Below are 15,036 nucleotides of genomic sequence, written 5' to 3'. Positions count from 1 at the left end.
TGGATGAGGGTGTGGAATGTTACATGAGCTTCTTTGCAGATGATGCAAAACTGTTGAAGAAAGTGAATACTGAAATGGATTGAAGTTGCTGCAGAGAGATCTGAACAGGGTTTGGGAATGGAGTCAGATGTGGGAAGTGGACTTACACATTAAGAAATGTAGCATGATGGAATTTTTTAAAAAATAAAAAAAGGATATTAGGACAATATAAAATTGGTGCAAAGGAAGTAAAGAAAGTGGGATCTGAAAAGAGTAATCATCACAAAGGACATGTCCCCTAATAAACAGATAAACAAAATTGTTGGAGAAACTTATAACTTGCTAAAATCAATAAAGGTGGCTTTTACTTGGACAAAGAAATGGTAAAGAAAATACTAGTCACACTGATGAGGCCAAAATTGGAGTACACAGTGACACTATGATCACCCAGTACCAAAAAGAATATAAGGAAAATCGAGAAAATCCAGAGAGCAACGACGGAAGATGGGCCCAACACTTTCAAAACTGTCATATGAAGAGAGATTGTCAAAACTAGAATTACATACTCTGGGACAAAGAAGAGAGAGGTAACTTGTTGACTACAGAATCATGAGAGGTATAGAAGTCCTTGATAGGGAAGACTTAATAAACTGGAATAAGAAAAATACAAGGGGACATGGAAGGAAGCTCAAAAAGGACAGTTATAAAAGAGACCTGAAAAAGAACAGCTTTCCCCACAGAGTGGTGCATGTATGGAACAAACTAGATGAAACAATAGTGTCGGTAAAAACCATACATGAATTTAAGAGCAATTTAGACACTGCGAACTAGAGAGACGGGACACCATGAGCATAGCTCCCCTTCCAGTAAAATACAACTAGGTAAATATGCACACGCACACACTGTCTCAGTCGTAAAAGAAGAGAGAGAGATAGGCACTTTCTCGTGTTTCTTTTAGCTTGATCTCTTTCACCAGTTGTGGTTGACAAACCACAGAAAATGCGATCAAGCCTACTCATAGTAAACTTTCTCCCTCTCTATTTCTCTATGTGAAAAAGTAAATAGTTCATAAAATGAAGGTGGGGCATGATCAAGAGTGTCCATATGATCAGTTGTATCTTTTCCTCTCCTCCTCTATGCGAAAAAAAGAAGTAATATGCACACATCCATGATCTGTTGTCACCAACTGCCCAGTGTACAATAACCCAAAACTCGTGCCTTGGCACCAGCTGCCAAATGTACGGCAACCCAACACTCGCAACTCCTGATGCCCTATGTGGGCGTCGTTGTAGTCAAGGGGTTAAGCTCTTCCAATGTGCTGCTTCCCTCACCCTTTGTAAATCTCATCACCTTACTATTGCCCACATTTACTTTTAGCTTCCTCCTCTCACATACCCTCTTAATCTCTGTTAGTTACTTTATCAGTCTAGTATCTGATTTGGCTAGTTGTTGCTGAATCAGTGTCATCCACAAACAACTAGCTTGCCTTCTGTGTCCCTTCACTTTCACTAGCTCCATACCCTTGCCTAAAACTCACATTAACCTCCATCCCATCCATTTTCATGTTGAACAACTATATATACATACATATACCAAGGGCTTTTCCATCCTTACAAGGGAGGTAGCCAAAGTCAAAGGCATAAATCCACTCCCACCCATTTCATCCTCACTCCATTCCCATTCACAACCCCTCCCTCCCTCTTTTCTTGGCTCTTCCAGGATGCAGGTCATCCCTGTATCTTGCCCACTGCCCTGGGTCAGAAGAAATGCAGCAAGATACAGCACATCCACAGCAAGGCCACTTCATTTAATCGGCGATCCCCCCTCTCCATCCACTCATGCAGAAAAAGAGAAAATGGGGAGAAATTCCTTCAGGCTTCATCAGAATATCATTCACACATTCTCCCTCACCACCATCCCCCACCCACTCCCTTTCATGTATCACAGCATCACTTATACACAACCATTCTCCCCTATCATCTATCTTCTCCCATCCTTCTCAACAGACATTCCCCTCTTTCCCAATGCCCCTTTTACTTCATCCATCCATCTCATCTTTGGTTACCCCCTTATGTTCACTCCATTCACCACTCCATCACCAACAACCATGGTGAAAATATAAAACCCAAGTGCAGCCCCATCTTTATCTCAAACCACTCATGTTCTCCTTCTCTTACCCTCACAATGGCTCTGCTACCCATAAAAAGACTTGTGACCACTCAACAGATTTCCCCCTACCAGTACATACATATACCAAGGCTTTTCCCCCTTTCAAGGGAGGTAGCCAAAAAGAAAAAGGCATAAGAACATTCCCACCCATTCCATCCCTAAATACACTCCACTCCCCTCCACCCTCCCTCTTATCTTAGCACCTCGTGGATGATGAGTCATCCCTGCACCTTGTCCACTGCCCTGGGTCAGAGGCAGTGTCGCAAGTCACAGCACATCCCCTACCAGTACATCCACAATTTGTTCTGCAAACACATCTGTCAATTTTGTCATACACCTCCAAATCCAAAAGCCAAAAAGATATCCTTATCCTATGCTTAAAACCTCTTGCATATCTGTCTTAATACTCAAAATACTACTAACCAGTTGGAAAATGCTGGCTTCAAGCTGTATGGATATAGATTTAACTCAGAAGTAAGTAGAAATTTTGTTGTTGTTCATATAGTCATTGAATGTAATAGATTTCCCACAGAAACTATGGAATATAATAGAGATTGAAAATTGTGTTGAGTAAATGACTGTCAATTTGATTATTTTGGTAATTTTATTTTCCTGTTTTGGGTGTGCTTTATATATTTTTTATTTGATTGTATCTATTTGTTTGTTTACTTATTATTTGTAATTATTTTTATTTTGCATTTTACATTGTGACAGACCTAAAAATCTTCTGTTGGTGTGCTTGGACATTGTAACAGTATTACTTTTATGTTCTTTGCACTTTGAATCTTAATTTCATTTTCATAATATTGAAAAAATTTAGGTGTATTTTTTCATATTTACAACTAAACTAGGCTTAGTCACCTTCAGTGAAATGCCCATATCCTTTGTAGGTTATTGAACTCCCAGTAATATTGTTGTTAATAGTGGTAATTGTTGCCTTGACTTTTACTGACTGGAAACCAAAAGTCCCATAACACCTGGCAATAGTCCTCAGGCCCATCTGAGGAAAGAAACTGTGGACTGTTTTTATGTTGTATTAATGTGGGACAGTTATTGGGCCATCAGTTTACAGTTGTAGAAGGGGTATAGTCACTAGTTGTCAACTCTTCTTGTGTGAAAAACTGGAGGAGATACAATCAAAGCTTATAGATCTTGGACCTGGTCTGGAGGGGTTGTACTCGATGGAGGTGAGGGTATTGATAGGTTTACAGTTGTAGAAGGGGTATAGTCACTAGCCAACTCTTCTTGTGTGAAAAAATGGAGGAGATACAATCAAAGCTTATAGATCTTGGACCTGGTCTGGAGGGGTGGCACCTCTAAAAGTGGGTGAGGGTGTTGATAGGTTTAGAAGACAGGCAGCAGGGAGACGATTCCCTCTGATGTCAGTCTCATAGGACCACCACTTGATGGTACCCAATGTTAGTCCCAGGATGGTAGCCCAAACTCGTTAAAAATGATAGTACACCTCTTAGAACGGATTAGATCAAATGTGTAAAATCGTTACTCCCGAATTGCTAGTGCTCCCCATCACTAAAGAATCAGTATTCCATGCAGAGAGACGTACCCAATGCTGTTGGTGGCCAACAAGGTAGACTTGGTGCATCTTCGTAAAGTCAGTGAAGAGATGGGACGGGAGCTGGCGCACAAACTCAACATCACCTATATCGAAACCAGTGCCAAGGACCCACCCTTGAACGTGGATGCCGCTTTTCATGAAGTAAGTATTGGAATTACATTTGTATTGGTAGTATTGACTACATAATTGCACACAGTTCATACTTTAGGAACTTTAGTGACACTCCTATGAGTTAGTCACACAGCATTTATTTATTTTTTATATATATATTTTGTGTGAAAGAAGAAAGTGTTTGAAAGAAGAAAGCTGAAGATAAATGTGGGTAAAAGTAAGGTGATGAGATGTACAAGGGGTGAAAGTGGCAGCAGACTGGAAGTGAGTATTAAGGGAGAGCGACTGGAGGAAGTGGATAGTTTTAGATACTTGGGTGCAAATGTGGTAGGAAAAGGTGGAGTGGAGGTGGAGGTAGAATGTAGATTGAGAGAAGCGAGTAAATGCCTTGGTGGATTAAAAAGTGTAATGAGGAATAGACTTTTGGGAATGGATGCTAAGAGGAGACTGTATGAAGGAGTGATTGTGCCAACAGCACTGTATGGGGCAGAAACATGGAACATAGGAGAGGAAGAGAGAAGAAGTTTGAATGTGTTTGAGATGAGGTGTCTGAGAAGTATGATGGGGGTTACTAGGCTAGATAGAGTGAGAAATGAGGAGGTGAGGAGGAGAACAGGTGGTAAGGGAGTTGGGAGATTGGGTTGATGAAAGAGTATTAGGATGGTTTGGACACATGGAAAGAATGAGTGAAGAAGGAGTAGTAAAAGAGATATGGAAGGCAGATGTGGAGGGAGTGAACATGAGGGGACATCCTAGGATGAGGTGGATGGATGGGCTGAAGTGGGCTTTGGGGAAGAGGGGAATGTCTGTTGAGGAAGGACGGGAGAGGACAGAAGACGGGTGAATGGAGAATGGTTGTATATGGATGATGTTGTGATGCATGAGGTGGAATGGGTGGGGGGGGGGATGGGGGGTGAGGTAGTATGTGTGAGCAAAATTTGACGCAGCCCGAAGGGATTTCTCCCCGTCTTCTCCTTTTATGCATGGGGTGACGGAGAGGGGGGGTCGCTGACTTAATGAAGCGACCTTGCTGTGGATGTGCTGTGACTTGCGACACTGCCTCTGACCCAGGGCAGTGGACAAGGGGCAGGGATGACCCATCATCCACTAGGTGCTAAGATAAGAGGGAGGGTGGAGGGGAGTGGAGTGTATTTAGGGATGGAATGGGTGGGAATGTTTTTATGCCTTTTTCTTTTTGGCTACCTCCCTTGAAAGGAGGGAAAAGCCTTGGTATATGTATGTATGTATGTATGTATATATATATATATTTATATATATATATATTTATATGTATGTATATATATATATATATATTTATATATATGTATATCGAGACATTCTGACAGGTTGGCAGAAGCGGAGTAGGAAACACAGGAGTCTTAGTCTTGAGTTTATTCCTAAATAAACTCAAGACTAAGACTCCTGTGTTTCCTACTCCGCTTATGCCATATATATATATATATATATATATATATATATATATATATATATATATATATATATATAAATAAATTTGTAGAGGAATAATGAGATATACAATGGGCAAGGGTGGCAGTGACATGGAGGCAAGTCTAGAAAGGTTAGATTTTGTTGTTGTTGTCGTTCCCTAGACTGTCTGTCCGAGCAGTCCCGTCTCCCCAAGGAATACCACAGCCGAAACTGGGTTTTCCCACAAATCCTTTATAGAGTGTATGTTGTGTTGTTTGCGTGCATGGGACTGTCGTGGGACCACCCCCCAACCCCAAGAGTTGGGGGCCAAACAGCGGCAACCAGCCCTGGCCACCGGCTCTACGCAGGTGGCACCGATCCCCAAGAAAGGTTAGAGGAAGTGGGTAGTTTTGAGTAGTTATGGTTACATAGCAGGGAAAGGAGGAATTGGGGTAGAGGTAAATTGTAAAATGAGGGAAGAAAGTAAATGTCCTGGGGAATGAAAAATGTCATGAGAAATAGGTATATGGGGGACGAACATAAAGAGATTATATAAAGGGTTGATAATACTTGTGACACTATATGGAATGTAAGGAAGGCAGAAAAGAGAAATATAAATGTGTTTGAGAACTAAGGTGGGGATTACAAGGATGTATAGAGTGAGATATATGGAAATGAGTTGGAGTGCAGAGGTGAAAAGGGGGCTGGCAGGTGGGGTTGATAGTATTGGGAGGGTTAGGATATATACATACCTACATATACCAAAGGCTTTTCCCCCCTTACAATGGAGGTAGCCAAAACAAAAAAGGCATAAAAACCATTCCCACCCATTCCATCCCAAAATACACTCCACTCCCCTCCTCCCTCTACCCTTCCTCTTATCTTGGCACCTCCTGGATGACGGGTCAACCCTGCATCTTGTCCACTGCCCTGGGTCAGAGGCAGTGTCACAAGACACAGCACATCCACAGCAAGGTTGTTTCATTAAATCGGCACCCCCCCCCCCCTCCATCCCCTTATGCAGAAAAGGAGAAGACAGGGAGAAATCCCTTCAGGCTACGTCAAATTTTGCTCACACATACTACCTCACCCCCCGTCCCCCCACCAATTGCACTTCATGCATCACAACATCATCCATATACAACCATTCTCCATTCACCCCTGTCTTCTGTCCTCTCCTGTCCTTCCTCAACAGACATTCCCCTCTTCCCCAAAGCCCCTTTCACCCCATCCATCCATTTGTCCTAGGTCGCCCCCTTCATGTTCACTCCCTCCACATCTGCCTTCCATACCTCTTTTACTAATCTTTCTGCACTCATTCTTTTCATGTGTCCAAACCATCTCAATACTCTCATCCACCCTATCTCCCAACTCCCTTACCACTCCTGTTCTCCTCACCTCCTCATTTCTCACTCTATCAAGCCTAGTAACCCCATCATACTTCTCAGACACCTCATCTCAAAATCATTCAAACTCCTCTCTTCCTCTCTTATGATCCATGTTTCTGCCCCCATACAGTGCTGTTGGCACAATCACTCCTTCATGCAATCTCCTCTTAGCATCCATTCCCAAATGTCTTTTCCTCATTACACTTTTTAATCCACCAAGGCATTTACTCGCTTCTCTCAATCTACATTCTACCGCTACCTCCACTCCACCCTTTCCTGCTACATTCGCACCCAAGTATCTAAAACTATCCACTTCCTCCAGTTGCACTCCCTTAATGCTCACTTCCAGTCTGCTTCTACTTTCACCCCTTGTACATCTCATCACCTTACTTTTACCCACATTTATCTTCAACTTTCTTCTTTCACACACTTTCCCAAACTCTGTCACCAACTTTCTCAATCCCTCATCTGATCCTGCCACAAGCGCAGTGTCGTCTGCAAACAACAGCTGGCTCACCTCCCACTTTTCTCCATTTTCTTTAAACATCTCCAATCCCTGACCCACCACCCTTGCATTTACCTCTTGCACCACCCAATCCATGTGTTGAACAGCCAGGGCAACAACACATCCCTGCCTGACAAAGTCCCACCTTTACTTTGAACCACTCACTCTCTCCATTTCTAATCCTGACACATGCTCTACTACTCTTGTAAAAATTCTTGACAGCTCCTAGAAGCTTTCCTCCTATCTTGTATATCTGCAAAACTACCTACAGTGCCTTCTTGTCTACCCTGTCATAAGCCTTTTCCAGATCCATAAAAGCCCAAAAAACATCCTTACCTTTTCCTATAGCTTTCTCACATATCTGCCTTACCACAAAAATCTGATCTATGCAACCTCTACCTGTCCTAAATCCATACTGTTCCTTGCCAATTTCTCCCTCTGTTCCTTTCCTAATCCTCTCAATCAAGATCCTCCCATAAGCCTTTCCAACTACATTTATCAAGCTAATCCCTCTGAAACTACTACACTCACACTTGTCCCCTTTTCTCTTGTAAAGTGGAACTATACAGGCACTCCTCCAGTCCTCTGGCACTCTATCCTCTCTTAAACAAACATTAGATACCCTCACCAGCCAGTCCACCATCACTGTACCTCCTTTTTTTTTTAGACATTCTGCATGGCATCCATCCAGACCAGGTGTCTTACCTACTATCATCATCCTTACTGCCTTCACTTCAACCTTCCTTATATCTCCTCCATTTTTCTCACTCATCACGGTCATTTTCTTAGCACTTCCCACTGCAACTATCTTTCCCTCCCTATCCTCCTTCGCATTTAGCAACTCCCTAAAATTCTCTGCCCATCTTCCCCTCACTGCCTTCTCTTCCATTATCATCTCTCCATCTGCACTGTTTACCTTTTCTTCTCTTCTGATTTGCCTCCTCTTCCTCTCTTAATTTCTTTCCAAAACATCTTTTTATCACTTTAAAAAATTTCTGTCATACTCTTACCCCACTTCACATCTGCTCTCCTCTTTGCCTCCTTTACCTTGTGCTTTACTTCTCTTTTCTTTGTACCTCTCATATGACTCCCTAGTCCTATTTTGTAACCAATCTGTGAAAGCTCGCTTCTCTTCTACAACTTTCTTTGTCTCCTCATCCCACCACTCACTACCGTTCCTTCTATTTCCTCCTGTCCTCCTTGTTCCACACACCATCTTTACACACCTTGAGACTCCCTCCTTGAACCATCCCCATTCCTCCTCCACTCCTAGTTCTACTCTATCCTTCACTCCCTCCCACTCCTCTCTCAGTTTCTTCTTGTACTCCTTCTCCTTTTCCTTTTCATTTAAAGAGTTCACTCTAAGCACCTCCCTACTTTTTGTCCTTTTCCTCTTTCCCCATCTATCCTCCACTCTCAACTTACCTTCCACCAAAAAATGATCTGATATTTCCCCACTCTCTCCACTTAGCACATGTACATCCCTAACTGTTCCTACTATACTCCTATCTACCACTACATAGTCCATTAACACGCTATCTACCACCCTTCCATCCACCACCCTCTCCCATGTGTACTTATGCTTGACTTTCTTTCTAAACACTAAATTTGCTATCATCAACTCTTTCTAGACACATCTTCACCATCAACTCCACTACAATTCTTTCCTGGAACTCCACATTTCCCAACCACTCTATCAATTGGTTCATTTCCTACCCTAGCATTAAGGTCTCCCAATACTACTACATTGACATTCCTCCCTAATCCCTCTATGCACTCATTTAAATCTATCCAAAAAGCCTCCCCTTCTTCTACACTCTTCTCACTACCAGGCCCATATACATACATACATATACCAAGGCTTTTTCCCCCTTCCAAGGGAGGTAGCCAAAAAGGGAAAGGCATAAAAACACTCCCACCCATTTCATCCCCAAATACACTCCACACCCCTCCCACCCTTCCTCTCATCTGAGCACCTCCTGGATGACGGGTCATCCCTGCACCCCGCCCACCGCCCTGGGTCAGAAGCAGTGTCGCAAGACACAGTACATCCACAGCAAGGCCGCTTCATTTAATCGGCGACCCCCCCTCTCCGTCCCCCTTTGCATATAAGGAGAGGACTTACAAAAACCCACATCTCCTTCCCGGTTTCACCTTCATCCACATTATCCTTGAAGAAACCTCCTTCCACTCTATTATATGTTTACCTATCTCTTTACTTACTAGTAGGATATATGGAAAAATGAATAAACATTAATAAAAAGAGTTTAGGGCAGAGTTGGATGGAGTGAACTTGAGAGGGAGAGTGAGAATGAGGTGAATGATTGTGGGGAAGAGGGCCTTGGGTAAAAGTGGAATGTCTGTTGAGCAGGGAAGGGAGAGTGGTTGTGAATGTATGATAAGCTGATGCAACCCAAAGGAATTTCTTCTCATCTTCTGTATTTACCTGAGGGGATAAGGATGGGAGTAGACCAGCTTTGGCTGTCAGGCTCTACTGTAGATGTGCTGTGTCATGCTGCATTAGTTCTGACCTAGGCAGTGGGTGGGGAAAGATATGGCCCTTCAACCACAAGGAACTGAGATTATTTTAATAGGGAAACAGATGAATATGGGAAGGGTGGCTCCCTTTTGGTATATAGGAGTGCAAAATCAGCATGGATTTGCCGAGTTGAGGCCATGGTTTGTTGTTGTTGTTGTCGTTCCCTAGGGTGTCTGTCCGAGCAGTCCCGTCTCCCCAAGGAATGCCACAGCCAAAACTGGGTTTTCCCACAAATCCTTTATAGAGTGTATGTTGTGTTGTGTGCATGCATGATTGTGTATAATGCAGTCTTCCATTATGTGTTGTATGGTATGTGGTGAAGTGTTACATCCTGGGCAGCTGTTCACAATGCGGTCATCCGTCCTCTTCTGGTAGCTTAGAAGTGCTGGGTGGTGGCCGCACCACAGGTTGCATGTAGTATTGTCTGCTGTTTGGCATTCTATTACCATCCCCTTGTACAAGAAAAAGGGTCAAGGAGATATACAGGCCTGTAACAACTACTCAGTGTGCCAGGCAAGGTGATCATCCATACGTTGCTAGCATTGGTCTGTTAACATTTGCTAAATTTTCAGAAACCTGAGCAGCCTGGGTTTATGCCTGGTAAGTCAATAGCTGATCAGATCCAAACACTTTGTTCTTGTGAAATGCCAGTGGAAGCTAGAACATGGGTGCTTACAACTAATGCTTATTTCAAGAAGGTATTTGACTGAGTGCATTATGGGATGATCTGGGATCTTTATCAGATTTGTGTTCTTGCAAGGATTATTGACCTTATGTCTGGATTTATACCATAGGACAGAGAATGGTATCAAGTGTAGAAGAGGAGTGTACAGCTTCTATCCTGTTAATTCAAGAATGAGGCAAGGGTGTGTTCTCACCTCAGCACTTTTCAAATCTTGCTTGGACTGGGTATTGGACAGAGTTGTCAATCAGTATCATTGCACAATGTATGAGAGTAGCATATATGTTTTGTTGGTAAAGGGAGATCTAAGTCTGTAAGTGCATATGGGCCTAGTAGTGAGAAGAGTAGAGGAAAGGGAGACTTTGGATAGATTTAAATGAGTGCATAGAGGGTTTAGGAAGAAATGTCAGTGTAGTGATATTGGAAGATCTCGGGGCTAGAGTAGGAGATGAACTAATAGACAAAGTGGTTGGGAAGTCTGGAGTACCAGGAAAAAGTCGTAGTGGAGAGTTGATGATGGAGATGTGTCTTGAGAGTTGATGATAGCTAAGACAGAGCTTAGAAAAAAGTCAAGCATAAGTACACATGGGGGAGGATAGTAGATGGAAGGATAATAGATAAGGCTTTAATAGACTACAGTGGTACCCAGAAGAAGAGTAGGAAGAGTTTTGGGTGGAAAGAGTGGGGGAATATCAGATAGTTTTTTGATGAAAGGTATAGTTAGGAGTGGAGGATAGATGGAGAAAGAAGAAAAGGACAGAAGGTAGGGAGGTGCTTAGAGCAAACTGTTTAGGTAAGAAGGAAAAGGAGTAGGAGTACACGGAGAAGCTGAGAGAAATGTGGGAAGTGGTAAAGGATAGAATGGAAGTAAGTGTGGAAAAGGAATGGGTTTGTTTCAAGGAGGAAGTGACAAGGTGTGCATAGATTGTATGTGGAACAAGAAGGATGGGAGAGAATAGAAGGAAGGGTTGTGAGTGGAGGAATGATGAAGTGAAGAAGATAGAAGAGAAGAAGCGAGCATTCAGGGACTGGTTACAAAATAGGATGAGAGAAAAATATTGGAAGTATAAAGAAAAAAGAAGAGCAAAACAAAAGATAAAGGAGGCAAAGAGGAGAGCAGATGTAAAATGGGGAGGAGTATGACAGACCTGCTGCTGATTATCCCTACACACCACTGAGGCCAAAGGCACAGGCACCAGAGGTGGAAATGGGAAAAATCAGAAAAAAGGCTCAAATTTGGCAGGTCACCATGGACACACCCTTGGGTCCATGTTCCTCCTGTCTACCTTGCAGTGTACTGTGCATGTGTCTCCCCCTTTGGGATAAGTTTGGGCCACATTGGTGACCTGACAATTTTTGGAAAATCTGTGGTCCCTTTTGAATATTTTTCATTTTGGGGTCATTTTGGTGACCTGCTCTGATTGGGCCACCATCTGACCCACAGGTGGAGGGCCACCAGGCCTGGTGCCAATTGCACTTGGACACCACTCAGGCCAAAGGTACGGACACCAGAGGCAGAAATATGAAAAATCAGAAAGAAGGCTCAACTTTGGCATGTTGCCATGCACACGCCCTTGGTTCCATGTTCCTCCTGTCTACCCCATGGTGCACTGCACACAACTCTCCCCTCTGGGATAAGTTTGGCCCAAATGAGGGACCACATAATTTCTTGTCAAAATCCATGGTTCCCCATTGAATATTTTTCATTTAGGGGTCATTTTGGTGACCTGCTCCAGTTGGGCCACCCACAGACTTGGACACCACTCAGGCCAAAGGTATGGGAGCCAGAGGTGGAAATCTGAAAAATCAGAAAAAAGGCTCAAATTTGGCAGGTTGCCACACACACAGACAGGTTCCTCCTGTCTACCCCTGTGGTGCATTGTGCACAACTCTCCCCTCTGTGGGGTAAGTTTGGACGGGATTGGTGACATGATGATTTTTTGTCAAAATCCGTGGGTCCCTTTGAATTTTTTTTATTTTGGGGTCATTTTGGTGACCTGCTCTAATTGGACCTCCATCTCATCCACAGGTGGAGGTCCACCAGGCCTCCTGTCAGTTGCACTTAGACACTACTTAGGCCAAAGGTACAGGTGCCAGAGGCAGAAATGTGAAAAATCTGAAAGAAGGCTCAAATTTGGCAGGTTGCCACAGACATGCCCTTGGGTCCAGGTTTGTCCCGTCTACCTCACAGTGCACTATGTATGACTTCCAATCTGGTGTAAGTTTGGGCTGTAAGGGGGAGATGGGCAGAGTATTTCATAGAGCTGTTGAATATGGAGGAGGATAGAGAGGGATTGATGGTAGCAGTGGGAGGTGCTAAGAAAATGACATTGATGGGAGAAGAAAATGAAGGAAAAATAAGGAAAGATAAGGTGCAAGTATCTCTGAAAATGATGATAATAGGTAAAGCTCCTGGATTAGATGGGTTGCATGCAGAACGTCTGAAGAAGGGAGGTACAGTAATGGTGGACTGGCTGGTGAGGTTGTTTAACCACTTTGGTATGATGACGCCTAAGTAGGCGTCATGAGGTGTGAGTGGGTATATGAGGATGCTAGCTTCGGCATCTTGATTTTATATATATATATTTGTAGTTGTACATAAGTTATCCCTGCATTCTGTGAACTGGTTTGATCCCATTTTCTGTGTTTATTATTACTCAGAGTAAAATAGAACGAGTAATACAGCAGTAGCTTTATATATTATAATGCGAGTAGTGTGATAATTGTACGTATGTGGGTGGGAATAGGTACGTGCCTCTGACTCGGCTACCTCCCTTATAAAGGGAAAAAGGTCTTGGTATATAGGTGGTGAAAGAAGTTTTGATGTGGCTCTAGATTGGATTTTGTTTCTTGTTGCAGGTTGTTCGTACCATCCGCAATTCACCACCAGATGATGGAGGCAAGAAGAACAAGGGACGGCCCAAGTGTGTCATCATGTGATGGGTCTTGTGTGTTACAGAGAGAGATACTTGGCCCTGTATTAGTATTTGTGTTCCACATTTTGTATTATGCCTGTATACCATTGCTTTGCAGTATGGCAGTGCTGCAATATTTTTCTAGTGCAAATACTAAAAGTATTTTGTTGCAGTCTGCGTTGATCTGCTTTCTCATGTTTGAATCTCTCATGACATTTTGATATTTTGAGGTTAGTTTGCTATTGTTATGTATTGAGCATTACCTTGTACTAGAATATGGAAGTGCACTTGTGTTTTGGTCTAAAATATAGCTAGTTTGAAGTGACACACATTTTAAAATTTTCAGCACTTATGAGTTCAACAGTTATGCTTTGTTCAGTATTAAAAAAGAAGGAATAATGTTACAATATTTTCCCAAGGTCTAGGATGTCATGGTATCTTCAGAATCATGGTACCATAGTTAATTGTCCAGCATGGCGATTAAAAATGCAATATTGTGTTGTCACGTAACAGTAATTTAGTCACGTTGGTTTGATTTGTTGTACTGATGCGTGTTAGCTTGGTCACTTTTCTAGCAAAAAGAACATAACACATTGAATTTGCTCTCTTTGAATAGATAATTTATATTTTTACTATGAATAATACATTAAGAATTTTTTGCCAAACAATTTATTTTATTGCAGCATATTTAATTGTACTATAGTTTGGTTTATCAAATTTCAGCACGTCTGACTGTGCAGTTGCATTTTTAACATTTGCAGTATTTTCTGCATTGCAGAAGTACAGATTTGCTATATTATGTTAGAATGAGCTACAGCATTTTTTTGATATATGATGGGCTAGAGTGTACTGTGTGTGTGTATGAATGCTTAGAAACATGACAGAATTAATGAAGTATATGGTGCATTGTAAAAGAAAAAGGAATATGCTTAGGTTCATTTCTAATGTGTTATAGTGAATTTGAGTTCTTGCAACCTGTAAGTATGCTGCAGAATGATTAGATTTGCCTGTGTTTAATTGAACAGTAGTGTGGATAATAAGTAATAATTGTTGCCTCAAAATTCATTGACTGGAAACCCACAGCCCCATAGCAGTGGACATTGGTTCTCAGGCCGTCCCATAGATCTCACTGGGAAGATGGACTGTTGTCTGTGTTTTATTGGTACAGGACATTTCTATGTTACCTGCTTATCATAGTAAGGGTAGGAGAACATTCACCATGTTGTCAGCTCCCTTGTACGAGTTGGAAGACATAACAGTCAAAGTTGGTAGAGATCTTGTGCCTGGTCTTCGGATTGAGTGTCATCCTCATGGGGTTGCACCTTCAGAAAGAAGTGAGGGTGTTGATGAGTTTTGATGATGGGTGAAGGGAGATGTTTCTCTCTTACGTCTTGCAGGTAACCTTCATTGGTACCTGTTGATAGTTACAACCAAATTTGGGAAAAATTAATAGTGACAGTTTATTGGCATATGTTCCTTTTTTCTGTGCAAGTTATACTGGTCATAAGATGGGTATGGTCTCTTGCATATTGGATAAGTTGCACAAGTCTTATGTCTTTCTGTTTTTTGTGAGTTTGTTTTAATTGAGAATATATTGAAGTGTTAGTATTAAAACCTTTGAGGTGTTATTTGTTGCAGCATATTGGTTGTGTTGCAGTTAGTTGGATAATCTGCATACAGTGTTGTGGTAGCCATAGCTTGCCAAATGGTAATGTTTGGCTTGAGCTGCTATGCTGAAGAGTAC

General features: G+C 42.3%; 1 protein-coding gene across 3 annotated transcripts in view; it reads left to right on the top strand.

Moving 5' to 3' along the window:
• The window catches only part of LOC143041023 (ras-related protein M-Ras-like), a 52,896-nt gene that overhangs the window by 36,325 nt on the left and 1,535 nt on the right, over positions 1-15,036 (top strand). For 2 of the 3 annotated variants that reach the window (XM_076212607.1, XM_076212606.1), the window contains exons 5-6: positions 3,691-3,865; positions 13,237-15,036. The exon at positions 13,237-15,036 is cut by the window's right edge and continues 1,535 nt beyond it. In XM_076212607.1, coding sequence (XP_076068722.1) covers positions 3,691-3,865; positions 13,237-13,317 — 256 coding nt within the window. In that variant the 3' untranslated portion in view covers positions 13,318-15,036. The remainder of the gene's footprint in view (positions 1-3,690; positions 3,866-13,236) is intronic. The other variant, XM_076212608.1, reaches the window with a different exon arrangement.

Source organism: Oratosquilla oratoria, chromosome 30 (assembly GCF_046742065.1).
Source record: "Oratosquilla oratoria isolate Oo_2021 chromosome 30, ASM4674206v1, whole genome shotgun sequence".
Classification (NCBI taxonomy): Eukaryota; Metazoa; Arthropoda; class Malacostraca; order Stomatopoda; family Squillidae; genus Oratosquilla; species Oratosquilla oratoria.
This window is presented reverse-complemented; position numbering and strand designations above follow the sequence as displayed.